The sequence below is a fragment of the Rhinoraja longicauda genome, chromosome 24, assembly GCF_053455715.1.
Source record: "Rhinoraja longicauda isolate Sanriku21f chromosome 24, sRhiLon1.1, whole genome shotgun sequence".
In the NCBI taxonomy this organism is placed as follows: domain Eukaryota; kingdom Metazoa; phylum Chordata; class Chondrichthyes; order Rajiformes; family Arhynchobatidae; genus Rhinoraja; species Rhinoraja longicauda.
Genome location: NC_135976.1, coordinates 23732110 through 23747796, shown reverse-complemented (window position 1 = coordinate 23747796; position 15687 = coordinate 23732110). Strand labels below are relative to the sequence as shown.

The 15687-nt window shown below is 40.8% G+C and overlaps 1 protein-coding gene across 2 annotated transcripts in view; it reads left to right on the top strand.

Moving 5' to 3' along the window:
* kdm5ba (lysine demethylase 5Ba) overlaps positions 1-15687 on the top strand; it is a 121131-nt gene that overhangs the window by 59076 nt on the left and 46368 nt on the right. For both annotated transcript variants that reach the window (XM_078420785.1, XM_078420786.1), the window contains exons 15-19: positions 1590-1771; positions 6748-6872; positions 9850-10000; positions 11276-11390; positions 11535-11890. In XM_078420785.1, the coding sequence (XP_078276911.1) occupies positions 1590-1771; positions 6748-6872; positions 9850-10000; positions 11276-11390; positions 11535-11890 (929 nt within the window). The remainder of the gene's footprint in view (positions 1-1589; positions 1772-6747; positions 6873-9849; positions 10001-11275; positions 11391-11534; positions 11891-15687) is intronic.

Genomic DNA, 15687 nt, shown 5'->3' with positions numbered 1-15687 from the left:
CACCATTTCACCTTGTCACTATTTAAAATAACGAATGCTTCCTCAAGGTGCATCAGCAAGCCCTTCACCAGCTGCCACACTGTCTGGTTGACGTGGCTGTTGTTGATGTTTATGTTGTAGACCGTGGCTGACTGTTTGTTCTTCAGGCTGCTGCCACCAACAGGATGCACTCTGTCACCAGGGGGCTCCCTCCCCTGTCACCAGCTACCGCTTCTTCCTGTCGGCTGTCACTTTATTCACTTCACCACTCCCCCTACGCCACTGCTATCTTCTCCTCCCATTCCTTGGAAGATACTTCACTTTGAAGATGCCAGCAACCGGAGGAGAAGGCGGCGTTGTGTGGGGGGGGACGACGACGACAGCAGAGTGGATAAAGGGAGAAGGAAGAAGGGATAGGAAGACAGAGTGGACAAAACGATGGCTGACAGGGAGAAGTGGCAGCTGGTGGGAGGCGAAGGGAATCCCACGGTGACCGAGCGCGTCCTGTCAGTTGCGGCGGCCTGAAGAAGCGCTGTTGGCCACTGGCTGCAAGTAAGCTGCAACAGTTGCGTAAACCGGACATTGCAGCAACAGGTGAAGAAGGACTTTTTGGTGCAGACTGGTGCAGTTTTAAGGTGAAATGACAGTGCTGGAGTAACTCAGCAATCTAAATCAGACTGAAGGGTGCCAACCCGTAACATTACCTAGCCATGATCTTTGGAGATGTTGCCTGATCTGCTGAGTTACTCCAGCACCTTGTGTTATTTTATGTATTAACCAGCATCTGCAGTTCTATGTTTCTACCTAGTTTTAAGGTGATTCTGAATTGCGTCAAACCTGACTTGGGATATAACCCTTGTGTTAGTTGGGGAGTGTCTGTATTTCCTTAATACAAAGCATCCAGTTTGAGGACCGCAAAGTTGCTGTTGGTTCTGCATTCATTAAACTCCCATCATTATAATAAGCTGACTTTAATAATGTCACCATCCTGCCTGCACACTCCTGAAATGGTGTAAATGATTAACACAGTGCTCTGTATACATCTTTTTTGGAGAGAGACATGCATACGGCAATTTTCAAATGCATCCCAAAATGTTTATAGGACCTCTGCTAAAAAGGAAGAATCTTGGTTGCTATTATGAAAATGAGCCTTGGAATGACAAAAAGATAGAATTAAATGCAAGCTGCTTACCTATTTATAAATAGGTTGGGGCTAATTAATAATACAAAAACATTTGAAACCTAGATGTACAACAATTCAAGATGTATTTTGTTCTACTACTGAACATGGTGCTATTCAGACCCACATGGAAATTGACACTCTTGCCCCAGAAATTTTAAAATTGCTTGAGGGACTTCTGATTTCATCCTCTGTGCATTAGTTATTAAAATGTGATCAGCATTAAACCTTGGTGCATTCTGATTGGATGTGTCACAGGTTTGGTTCCCATATTTTTCTTGAAGGATATTTCAAGTTGTCTTCATTCTGGATTTTGGGTGTATCATCTGAGCCTCTTCTACTTTAAAATATTTTATTTTGAAATAAAGTTTCATTAAACCTGAATAAAAACGTTCACTGCAAATAAATGAATCTTTTTTCCACATTCTAGGGAATAATCGATTCTGTGAGAGAAAATTTTGAGTTATTGCCTGATGATGAGCGACAGTGTATAAAGTGCAAAACTACTTGTTTCTTGTCTGCAGTCTCTTGCCATTGTAAATCAAATCAACTGGTTTGCCTGCGCCACGTGAAGGAACTCTGCTCATGTCCACCTTATCGATGTCATCTGAGGTAAATAATGCACGGACTTTCTTTTCTGCATTGAACCTTGTCTGCAATCCAGTAGGGGAAATCCAACATTGTTTGGGGAAGTCACCGTATGACACATGTCACCTTAAACATTTGAGCTCTTAATGTTAGGTTAAACTGAACCGTACAGATGGGCTTTATGACGGCCACAAAAACCTAAGGTGGCATTTCAGACTGATTGCACGTGTAATAGCTCCTTTGTAAAAGTATTTGTGCCCAAACACACCTGAAGACTCCTGCAGAATGCAGAGCAGGCAGATTAAGTCAGTAAAAGTGCTGAATTGTATCGGCTCCACCATTTTGAAATATCATGCACCATTTGGGACCAGTGACCACTATTCTATTCAGTTGTTCAATAGTGCTTTATTTGTTATATATGCAACTGCGCAGTGAAATTCTTTTTGCATATATTTAGTGCCATTATTCATAATCTGGTTGGCCTGTGGACTCTGTGTACTGGAGCAGTTTCCATGAACCGACGTCCCTCTCCTCTCCTAGTCCAGCCATCGTTGTGACCTGGGGACGCCTCCTGCAGCCTACCTACCAGCTTGCCGTCCTACCAGCCTGCTCTGAGTGCTCATCGCCTCCAGCTCCTATCCGGTTACGCCGTCCGATGAGCCTCCGGACGGGTCCCCAGTCCCACCAACCGATGGGGGTTTGAAATAGTCATGGATAAAGATTGCGGGCTCAAGTTAAAATTCAGAATTGAGGCAAGGCCAATTTTGGAAGTGGATAGGAACTTACTAAAGTTGATTGGAGCCGGTTGTTTGTAGGCAAAAGAGCATCCGGAAAGTGGGATACTTCTAAAGGTGTGATGGCAAGAATTCAGGGCATGCATGTTAGGGTGAAGAGCAAGGCAGATGGGAGAAAGGAAGCCTGGATGACGAGAGAAATTGAGGCTCTGGTCAGGTAAAATGAGGCATCGGATAGATATATGCAGCTGGGATCAAGTTGTATCTTGGTGGAGTCTTGGGAAATGAGCATATTTAAGGAGGAAATGAGGAGGGCAAAAAGGGGCAGGAGAAAGCTCTGGCTGATAATATTAAGGAAAATCCTAAGAGATTTTATGTACATTAGGGAAAGAGGGTAACTATAGAGAGAATAGGGTCCCTCAGAAACCAAAGTGGTGGCCTTTTTGTGGAGCTGCAGGAGATGTGCAAGGTCCATCATGAACATTTCTCGTCTTTCTTTCCGTGAGGAAGAGCATGAAGACTGGGAAACTTGAGATTGTTATTGAAGATGTCTTGAGGACAGTTCATATTACGGACAAGGAGGTGCTGGACGTCCTATGGCACATGAAGGTAGATAGATCTCCTGGGCCTGATGCGATATATCCGAGGACACTGGGAGGCTAGAATAAAGGGAAATATCTCGGAAAGGATGAGATGGTACTTCTGATTCGTTGAGATCATCTTTTTGGGGCTGGAGAGGAACTCTGTATAGGAGAACAAAAATCCAGTTGTTGCGGTCCACATTGTTGTGAAACATTGACAAGCAGCAAAAAAACTCAGTCTATCTATTTTGTAACAGTGGAAATATTATTAAATTAAACCAATATTGCTGGATCTGCCAGTTGTGCCTGCCAGGAATTTTCACTTGCCTTGATGCATGTGGCTGTAAGGACACTCAGAATAAATTAACCCTGGGTATAACTATACTATTAAGTATGAAAGTGATGGTTTCACTTTCCAATTTCAACCCAATCCAATATTCAATTTGCATTTTGATTGTAGCTTCTAGCTAATGATGGAATACTCAAAATTACTTTTAAAATTCTGTCAACAGTCTAGGTAACTTCTTAAAAGTTGCATTACCAGAAAGTTAGAAAAACCTGCATACCTAATACTATGAATTGTTGTTTTTATCTTAAATATTTCATCTTGGTATGTGGATGCCATTGACCAGGTTTGTTAGAAGCTAATTCAGAGGGTGGGGGAGAGGATGATTTGCTCGGAGAGGTTAATGGACTGGGCTGCGCTCACCTCTACAATCTTTTGTAGTCTTGGGCAGAGCAGATGCCTAGTCAATATGAAGCATCCTGATGGAATGCTTCCTTTGGTGCATCTGTATAAATTTATTAAGAATCATTGGAGACATGAATATATTGTTTAATTTTTGTGGTGTATTTGCTAATAATCCAGTTACCTTTTTAGCTGTTTCAGTACCATTTGTAGGGGAGATGTTTTGCTTCAATCCATTAAATACCATAAATATTTTGCACTTATTAAATTTCAGCTATAGCAATTAAGATATTTCCTCATCACATTCTGTAATTGTGAGCAGTCTCTTCAGACTTTGTGGTCTTTTGGTTCAATGTCATCTGCATATTTGACAATGAGTATTGGATTAAATATCCTTGTTGAAGGAAATGGAGAAGTAAAAGGTTATAGCAACTCTTTGCAGTAAACATAGGAAAAAAATAGGTACAGGAGTAGGCCATTTGGCCTTTCCAGCCTGCATTGCCATTCAATGTGATCATGGTTGATCATCCAAAATCAATACCCCGTTCCTGCTTTTTCCCCGTATCTTTAAAGAACATTGATAGGTGACGTTTTGGATCAGGACCCTTCTTCAGACTGATTGCAGAGTCGGGGGGAAAGAAAGCTGGAAGAAAGGAGGGGCAGGGCAAAGCATGGCAGGTGAACTCGGGTGAGAAGAGTTTTTGATGGCAAATGGTTAGACAAAGGCCAGAGATAAAAATATAAGCTGTGAGACAAAAGGACTAGGGAGTTGCAAATTATGAAGCTAGAGGATTGGTGAGGTGTAAATAGTTTAGGAATGTAGGTAGAGAGGTTGTGAGAGATAGGTGTAAAGTCATCCAGGACTTGGGGAGTGGATGGGATTGGAAAGGGTGGGGTGTTTTGTAAAGGATACCTAAAGTTGGAGAATTCAATGTCATACCGTTGGGTTATAAGCTACACAAGTGGACTGAGGTGCTGTTCCTCTGGTAATGGAGGAGGCCCAGGACAGAAAGATCATTATGGAAATCAGAAGGCCTTGGCCAGACTAAGCATATGTTTTCGCTGAGGCTGCACTTGGTCTCACTGATGTACAGGAGACCCCATTGAGAACACTGGATGAGGTTGGAAGAGGTGCAGGTCTCACCTGGATGGACTGTTGAGGTCCCTGAATGGAGGCGGGGGAGGAGGTATACTGACAGATGTTGAATCTCCTGCAGTTGCAAGGGAAAGTACCTGTATAAGAGATGGTTTGAATGAGAAAGGATGAATGAACCAAGGAGTTGCGGAGGGAGTGGTCGCTGCAGAAGATGTAAAGGGGTGGAGATGGGAAGATGTGACGGGTGGTGGATCACATTCCAGCTTTTTCTCCCATCCCTGCAATCTGTCCGCAGAAGGGTCCCAATCCAAAGCGTCACCTAACCATGTTCCCCAGGGATGCTCCCTGATCCACTGAGTTAACTCAGCATTTTATGTCTTTCCAATGTCAACAGATGTATCGAGTTGTTGACCTGCTACCTCCTCAAAGAAATGGATTGCAGAATCTTTCTGAATCATGTTAAATTCAGTTTACTTAATTTTTCAATCCGCATGTATGGTCTGACAGTCAATCTAGAAGATGGTTTAAATCAGTTTTGTTTTTTGAATCTTAAATGATGAATGTATTCTGGAGAGGGTATCTTATATTTGTAAAGGAAATTAGTCATGTTATTGTAATGCTTATGGTTAGTGGTTGAACTGAAATACACTTGACTCTCTTTGATTGTGCTGACACATGTCGTAGTGGATGTGCACAATGTTATGTTGCAATCTGTGCCTGCGATTTCAAAGTCCAGTTCTCTTGGTTTGGGTCCAAAGAGCAAAGTTTAGTTGTGCTTTCAATTTATCTGGGCTAATGAAAAATACTTTACAAAAGTTTCAGTGAAGAAATTGCGAGTCACTAGTTATGGGGGTTTCAAAGTCTTGCAAAAAAATCAAGGAGACCAGTAAAAAAGAAACAAGAACAGTAAACCCATGGGAGGTGTTAGAAACCTTTTCTGTTTGAAAGCTTAATTTTATCCTGTTGATGATTCTATTCTGAAGAATAGATGTAGATGGAGAATGCTGGTTGGAACAAAATGGTGCCGGGTGGAGAGTCACTGATAAAATGGCACCTGAGCTCAGAGGAAACATGATTTATATATGATACAAAATGTTCTTTTTAAATCTACTTTTAATTTGAGTGCAATTAATTGTTAGTCCTATATAAATTTAATATGAACTTATTGTACACGATTAACTGAAATCAATTCTGTCAGCAATCTTAAATTTACGATGGCTGAAATAAATTTGGAACAAAAAAATGTTACCAGCAAACGGGCATTAGCTAGTTTTGAGACCTATATTGTGTTTGAAAAACGATGATTTGGGCTCGGCGATCGTTTTGCTGAACACCTCCGCTCAGTCTGCCTAAACCTACCTGATCTCCTGGTTGCTAAACACATTAACTCCCCCTCTCATTCCCACACTGGCCTTTCTGTCCTGGGCTGCCTCTATTGTCAGAGTGAGGCCCAGCACAAATTGGACGAACAGCACCTCAAATTTTGCTTGGGCAGCTTATGAACATTGACTTCTCTAACTTCAAGTAAACCTTGCTTCCCCTCTCCCTCCATCCCTCCCCTTCCCAGTTTTCCAACCAGTCTTACTGTCTCAGACTACATTTTATCACTGTTTGCTTTGTTGTTACCTTCTCCCAGCTGACGATGATCTATTCTCCATTTTCCTTGAGCTCCAATCCCTTTGTCCTGTTTCACACTCCACTTCCTTATCTATTTGTCTCCCTCTCCCCTGTCATCAGTCTGAAGAAGGTTCTCGACCCAAAAAGTCACCCATTCCTTCTCTCCAGAGATGCTGCCTCTCCCGGCTGAGTTACTCCAGCATTTTGTCTATCGTCTTATCAGTTCTGTTTGTTGATATTGATTCTTTGATTAAATTTTTCAGTTATTTGTTTTTTATCTCCAGGTATCGCTATACCTTGGATGACCTCTATCCTGTTCTGAGTGAATTAAAATTACATGTGGAGGTATATGATGAGTGGTCTTCCAAAGCAATTGCTTTCCTGGAAGCAAAGGATGATGAAAAGAAAAGTAAGTGAAGACATTTTATAGAGTCAACTCAAGAGTTTACTTGTCATTGTACTGGCAATGGACCAATGAATGGTTACTTACAATAGCTTAACAGACCCATAAGCACAATATGCACAGATATGTAAAATGTTAAAAATCACCAATGAATAACTGTAATAAAAAACCTCGATCTGCAGTGCAATCAAAGACACAATTCATAAAAGTTCATAGGTACTGAGGTTAGTGTAGTGTAGTATTCAAGAGCTTGATGGTTGCTGGGAAGAAGCTGTTCTTGAACCTGGTGGTCATTGTTTTCAGACTCCTGACCCATCTTTCTGAAGGTAGGAGCAAAATGAAAGTGTGGCCATGTTGGTCGTTAATCATGGCTGCCTTTTTGATGCAACGCGTCCTGACAAGATGCCTTCGACGATGAGAAGGTCTGTACTGCGGTGAACCTGGCAGCATCTATCACTTTCTATAATTTCCTTCCTGGATGTTCAAGTTGCCGATCCAAGCTATGATACGGCCAGTCAGTGTGCCCTCTACCGTGCACCTGGAGAAGTTCAGGAGATTATTCGACATACCAAATCTTGATATTCCAAGGAAGTAGAGACATTGGTGAGCTCTGACTGCATCAAAGTGCTGTGCACAACCAGGACCATGAAGCTGTTGACTCTCATCAGCACCGTCTCGATGAAGACAGGTTTGCGGATCCTTGGCTTTCCCCTCTGAAGTCAATAATCAGCTCCTTGGCCTTGCTGACACTGAGAGCACGATTGTTATGGCACCACTCAATCAGATTTTCAATCTCTCTCCTGTATTCAGACTCTTTGTTAACCTTTGTCAAAAACAACAGTTATCGTCAGCGAATTTAAAGATGGCATTGGAACTGTGCCTGGCGATACACTCATGGATACAGAGAGAGTAGAGTAGGGGACTGAACACAGCATTGAGGTGTGTAAATTGATATGAAGGAGGAAGTGTTGTCACTTTGTACTCATTGTGGTCTGCCATTGAGGAAGTTGAGGATCCAGTTTAGCAGGGATGAGGAAAGATGCAGTTTCCTTTCATATAACATATATAACATATAACAACTACAGCATGGAAACAGGCCTGTCCGGCCCTACCAGTCCACGCCGACCATTCTCCCTGACCTAGTCTCATCTACCTGCACTCAGACCATAACCCTCCAATCCCCTCCTATCCATATACCTATCCAATTTACTCTTAAATAATAAAATCGAGCCAGCCTCCACCACTTCCACCGGAAGTCCATTCCATACAGCCACAACCCTCTGAGTAAAGAAATTCCCCCTCATGTTACCCCTAAACCTTTGTCCCTCAATTCTGAAGCTATGTCCCCTTGTTGGAATCTTCCCCACTCTCAAAGGGAAAAGCCTACCCACGTCAACTCTGTCCGTCCCTCTCAAAATTTTAAAAACCTCTATCAAGTCCCCCCTCAACCTTCTACGCTCCAAAGAATAAAGACCCAACCTGTTCAACCTCTCTCTGTAGCCTAAGTGCTGAAACCCAGGCAACATTCTAGTAAATCTTCTCTGTACCCTCCATTTTGTCGACATCCTTCCTATAATTTGGCGACCAGAACTGCACACCATACTCCAGATTCGGCCTCACCAATGCCCTGTACAATTTCAACATTACATCCCAACTTCTATACTCGATGCTCTGATTTATAAAGGCAAGCATACCAAACGCCTTCTTCACCACCCTATCCACATGAGATTCCACCTTCAGGGAACAATGCACAGTTATTCCCAGATCCCTCTGTTCCACTGCATTCCTCAATTCCCTACCATTTACCCTGTACGTCCTATTTTGATTTGTCCTACCAAAATGCAGCACCTCACACTTATCAGCATTAAACTCCATCTGCCATCTTTCAGCCCACCCTTCCAAAAGGCCCAAGTCTCTCTGTAGACTTTGAAAATCTACCTCACTATCAACTACTCCACCTATCTTAGTATCATCTGCATATTTACTAATCCAATTTGCCACACCATCATCCAGATCATTAATGTAAATGACAAACAACAGTGGACCCAACACAGATCCTTGGGGCACTCCACTAGACACTGGCCTCCAACCTGACATACAATTGTCAATTTCCTTTATGATGTGTTTGGTGGGGGGGGAGGGATGGCAGCAATCACCTGCAAATAACATTGCAGGTTGATATTTTCCTTGTTCTTTCATCCCAAGTAACCAAAATCTAATAATTTATTGTTTCTTCAATAGCTCATGCAAAGATTAGGAAGAAATTTGGGTGGTTAATGGGAGGTTTGCTCCAGTATTCCTGCTAATTCAATAATGCTAATAATGTTAATTCAAAGGTTGGGTGTCTCATTTATCGCATAAAATATATGGGAGACAAAAACTCATGAATTTTATCTCTTTGTTAAACTGACTTGGTGAAAAGCAAAAGAGGGAAATAATAAAGAAAAATTAGAGATGAAGCAAAACCTCATTCCATGCTTCTCTTATTTGAATAGACAGACATAGAATGGAACTATGTCTTTGCTTCCCATTGCTTCCCATTTGACAGCTTTTTGCATGATTTTGTTTTTACCGAATTTCAAATTTCAAGTATGTGATTTATTACCTTTCCTGTGAAGTTTCAAAATACGTAGATTTTTAAATTCTATATTTTTGACATCTAAATTAGGGCGCACAGAAGTTTAGAATAGAAGTAAATTTTATTGCCATACCGTGGCTATGCCTAATATCAACCTTCAGATCTGTCAGTCATAAAAAAGTTGCAAGATAATTTATCTTTATTAATTTCAGATTGTTTGGTATTTCTCAACCAAGGCATTTTTGCACATCACTTTTATAAGTCGTAATGAATAAACATTAAGCAGTGCTTTAAAGGGAAAAAAAGCAATTTCCTAGTTCTAAAATATTGGCTTGATCTTTCAGGAAAAAAATTGAAGTTGGCTTTTTTTTCTTCTCATTGCCTTTGTCATCTAAATTTTATCAGGTCTCTCTGATTTCAAATCGTTGTTAAAGGAAGCAGAGAAGGAAAATTTTCCAGAAAATGATTCATTGAAACAGCTGTGGGAAGCTGTTGTAGAGGCAGATAAATGTGCCTCTGTTGCCCAGCAATTACTTAATGATAAACGGCAAACCAGGTGCGTATGTTTTACACAACATTGAGTGTAAAGAGTGTGCTGACAATATTGGGCTATTATTTTATTTACTGCTAGGTTACTTTCAACTGACAATCACCTTTAAAACTGGTTTAGTTCCAATTATTATTTTGTAAAACTTACCTTTGTAACCCAAACTTTCACAAAACATGAACAGACAGCTCAGGAACAAGCCCTTCAGTCCACCATGTCATGCCAAATTGGATGCCAAATTAAACTAATCTCCTGTACCTTCATTCCTTGCATTTCCATGTGCTTATCTAAAAGCATCTTAAATGATCCCATCGTATGCCACACCTGGCATTGTGTTCTAGGCACACACCATTCTCGGTATGAAAAAAAACTTTCCCCACCCATCGCTGTTAAACTTTGCCCCTCTCACCTTAAAGCTTGTGCCCACTGGCCTTTGACATTTCTTCCCTGGGGAAAAATATTCTGACTGTCCATGGTACAGATTCTGACCATCTATCCTTTCAGGATAAAGCAGAATCACATCCATGAAAAATTTAACTGAAAAATATTTTTTCCTTTTTTTCATGTAAGCAGTAGGAAATGTTTGTTTAAGACTCATTACACAGAATTGTAATGTTTGCCATGTGTAGTCTTGAATGGGAATATGTAGTGTTTTACTCGGCATGGGCATATTCCAATTTACATTTTCAGAAATTACTCGTGGAGAGATATACAAGCTGTGTTACTGAATTCATTTCAGTCTGCATTAGACTGTGGGGCCAGGATTAGAGGAAAAGGCAGAAAAGTTTAAGCCATGGTCGGATCAATGGATATTAGTAAATAGTGTAGCAGGCTCGAGAATCAATGTCTTACTCCTGGCCCTACGTCTTGTGTGCATAAAGATTTGGCATTTTAGCTGTAAGGATAGTGAAAGCGGTCATCTGGGCATTGAAATTTAACTTTATTGGCAGCTGGGGAAAAATATTGTAAAAATCGGGAGAACAATGCTCAATTTATTGCTGTACGGAGAGTGCACACGGGTCTGATTGGACTGAATGATAGTCTCCCGCTATAAGTAACAGTTCAAAAACATTTGTGCTGGGATCAACTAGCTTTGAACAATTGACAATTATCACTGTTTTAAGTTGCTGCTCCAGATAAAAGCATTAATGAATAAGTTTCAAAAAATGGGCATTTAATTCCAGCAAAATTCCAATAAATTGTTCCTTAAGGAAAGAAGATTTAGGGAGTATTCTTTGCAGTAATTGAATTCGGATAGTGCAAACTTTGGTTTTTGTGTTTTAGGTACCGTTCTGGTGGAGGAAAATCCCAAAATCGACTGACTGTTGCAGAGCTTCAAGCTTTTGTTAAGCAGCTCTACAACCTTGCCTGCATCATTGACCAGGCTCCCTTACTGAAGGTATGTGTAGCTCAGAAGTTTAGCAGGAAAAGTAATCTTTTGAAACTATCTACAGTTGGATTGTGAAAGTAATTAAATATCTATTTTTTCTGTAACATTCTTAATTCACTGGTATAAATTTTAAATTTGTGATTCTTTCTACAGGAACTTTTAAACTCGTTAGAATATTTTCAGCTGCGTTCTGAAAAAGTGCTCTCTGATGAAATACCCAATATATTTGAGCTCCAACAACTGTTGGATATCAGTTTTGGGTTTGACATAGAGTTACCACAGATACAATATCTTCAAGAACACATGGAGCAAGCACGATGGCTGGATGAAGTTCAGCTAGCTCATTCTGCACCTGAATCTTTTGCTTTGGATGATATGAGACGGCTGATTGACTCTGGTGTGGGATTAGCACCTCATCCAGCTGTAGAGGGGGCCATGGCTCACTTGCAGGAACTCCTCACCGTTTCAGAACATTGGGAGGAAAAATCTCACAATTTGTTAAAATTCAGGTGAGAGTGACTTAATGATTCATATAAAGCTGAAAACATGCCTCCATCTGTACAGTTGATCAGATTCACAAGGGACCTTTCACAACCTTGAAGTTTTGCGATCAGTGGAATGTTTAGCTGTGGCCACTTTTGTAATGAATCAAATGTAAATAAGTTTGTAAACTGTAGGGTTCATAACAGGTGAAAAGCAATTACCATATCATTTATGTTTGTTCAACATTGACTAGAGGGCTTGTATTAAGTAGCCTCATCCTTTAGCTGAATCCTTTAGATTCACCTGAGAGGCAATCAGGCAGTTTTAATGTTGAAGGATGTTTTTATTTGTATGTGTGATGTAAGTCTTGCAGGCAAGGCCAGCATTTATTACTGTTCCTAATTACCATGCAAATGATGATGGCTGCCTTTTTGAATTGCTGCAGTCTGTAGATCATGCTATCCAACAGTATATGATTAATTGTTTACTTCCAAGACCTGAAGTAGTCCCATACATCATCTGCCCTTGGTCTTAGTAGTAAGGATTGCGGCTTTGGGAGGTATTACCAAAGATGAGTACAGTACTGCTGCAGTGCATCTTGAAGATGACCAATATGGCAACTGCTGTGCGCCATTAAAGGAGGAAGGGAATGTACAGGATGGTGGATAAGATGCCACTCTATACTAGACAGTCTCATACTTTATGATTGTTGTTTGAATTGTACGTATTGAGACACGTAGCAAGTATTCCATCTTAGTAGATAGATAGATTGAAAATACTAGATGGATGAATTATTCATCCCAAAATAATGGACTCCTGACCTGTTATCATACCACAGAAGGTATGAGGCTAATCCAGTAAAGCTTCAGAATGCTGTTGGTTGACTGGGAATATCCTATTGTTGAATGACAAGTTAGTGGTCAGAGACTCAGTGGGTATAATCATGATATGGCACTTGAGTGCTGTGGTTGTTAGTGTCCCATATCTACCACAAATGGCTTGTTTCATTTAGTGGCTGGATCTTTCAGCATTATTTAAGAAATTGTGGTGAAATTAAGCGCAATGTCCTGCTGAGACAGATGGTCATGTCCCACACCGACCCGGCACAGACCTACTTGCACTTTATTCTGTTTTAACTGTTTCTAATTTTGTTTCTCTGGGTTGTCTAAATTTCTGTGGCTTAGCTAATTAATTTATTGCATCGTATGGAAGATGCATTAACAATCTCGTTGTACCCCTATACAATGACAATAAAGATATTGTATTGTATGTAGTTCATAGCATATGGATCCAGTTGTTAACAGCAAATACTTATTTAACGTTCGTAATTGCTCCTTGAACTGAATGCTTCTTACGATATTTGAGCAGTCTGACAGGACTCGCACTGTACTGAGGTTCTGGAGTTATGTGAGGCTAGATTGGGTTAGGAAGACAGATTTCATTACCTGGAAGGCATTTGCAAACCTGATTAGGTTTTTACAACAGTACATCAAGTTCATAGTTGCCATCACTACTACTAGCTTTTTATTCAAAATGTCTTTATTTGCTGGGATTTGAATTCCTCAGCTGCTGTATTGGGATTCAGAGTTCTGCATCTGGGTCAATAGTTCTGTGTCCTGGATGGTAACCAATTTTTAGCAATTAGTTTACTGCCATGGTGCATGCTAAAACATCAGAAAATATTCCAATTTCTGACCTTATGATACAAGGAAAGTCGTTGATGAAGCAGCAGAAGATGTTCAGACTTGGGAAAATGCAGCAATTTCCAGGCACTAAGATAATTTTACCTTAACAGGCATGGCTGTTTTTTGTGTAACTCCAGTCAGTGATAGAAAACCTACCCCAACTCCCTCCTCTGCCCCACTCACTACCAGAAGCCAGGTTTATTCGACCTTGATATTAAGTACAGTTGTACCTAGTTGTTTTCTAAAATTGAGCTCTTTTATCATATCATATCATATCATATCATATATATACACAGCCGGAAACAGGCCTTTTCGGCCCTCCAAGTCCGTGCCGCCCAGTGATCCCCGTACATTAACACTATCCTACACCCACTAGGGACAATTTTTACATTTACCCAGCCAATTAACCTACATACCTGTACGTCTTTAGAGTGTGGGAGGAAACCGAAGATCTCGGAGAAAACCCACGCAGGTCACGGGGAGAACGTACAAACTCCTTACAGTGCAGCACCCGTAGTCAGGATCGAACCTGAGTCTCCGGCGCTGCATTCGCTGTAAAGCAGCAACTCTACCGCTGCGCTACCGTGCCGCCCTATTGTCTGTGTTCAATAATATTACTTGTCACCTCAAAGTTCAAAGACAGTGTCTTTGTCAATTTACACGCGTTAATTACTGATAATTGCAGTACTGTTAACGGTTTCCGGTTTCAATTGTCATGTATACTGAGGTACAGCAAAAAGCTTTGCTTTGCATGCTATTCAATCAATTGAGATAATACTATACATTAATAAAATCAAGCCAAACTCGAGTACACAAGAGTGAAGGGAGGTAGAGGCTTTGGTGTGCCTTCTTGGGTGTTGCATCATTGTGATTGATACACAACAGTTTGTGGTAATATTTATTCCAAGGAACTTGAAGGTCTCAACCATTTCCTCTGGCACCATTGATGCTGTTTGGGGCATGTATTCCACCACACTTCCTGAAGTCTAACTTGCTCCTTCAACTTGTTGACATTGAGGAAGTATTTCTCCTTGTACTCCATCTCGTCAGTTGTACTTGTTGGGCTGATGGAATGGGCAAACACACAGCAGGTTAAGTTTAATGTAGAGAAATGTGAGCTGGTGCATTTTGTTAGGGATAATGTGGAGAGAACATGCACAATAAAATATACTGTACTAATAGGAGCTTTGGGACTTGTGGGCAAGTGTATACAAATCATTAAAAATGGCAAGACCTATTGAGAAAGCAGTTAATAAGCTTTTTTGGGGCTTTAACAGCAGATGCATGTAGTCTAACAGTAGGGATGCTACACTTTACATCACGAAAGTGCAGGTACAAAGTCAACTAGACTGTAGGAGCCATTTTGCAGTTATTAGTTATTTTTGCTTATTGATATCATTACCTTGTATTCTGCTGTAGTTTGGACACTATAGAGTTAATGCAATGCTTACGTAGGGGCTGGGCGGAGCCAGAGTACGGGCAGTTGGGTACGTGCTGGCAGAGTGAGCTGGGAGGTGCTGACAGCGGGTCAGCTAGAAGCTCCGCCAAAAGATTTATCAGCCATGATGTAATCGCCTGTAAGTTTTATTAACAAGAAGATTAATACAAACTGTGTCGAAGTTATATCTGGCAATTCATAACGATCGCATAGACTGTGGTAAGATATGGAATTTTACCTAGCAATTAATAACCAGTCGATGACAAGAGATATGCCAATATGTTTATTGCACCTTCAAATAGAAGACATAAGTATTAAACATCTGGGAGGATCTCTGTTATTATTGTTCGAGTTATTATGCTTATCGCTGACCCGGTCTATGCAAGTGGCAGCTTGGGAGCTAATTGATATAGACGAGAAGCTGGCCACTACATAGACCATTGTATTTAATTCTGTTTGGCACATTATAGAAAATGTTGAAGGCATTAGAGGGACCCCTGAAAAGATTGTGAATGTCACCTGAGATGCATGCAGTTGCAAGGATAGATAAGAGGCTGGGACTGCATTCTTTGGAGGAGGGAAAGGTTAAGAGTGGACATGATAAAAGTAGGTGAATTATTGAGAGGTTTGAACAGAGTAAATAAATGGAAGGCTGTTCCCTTTCATGGAGGGATTGAGGACGAGAGATGTAAAATAAAGG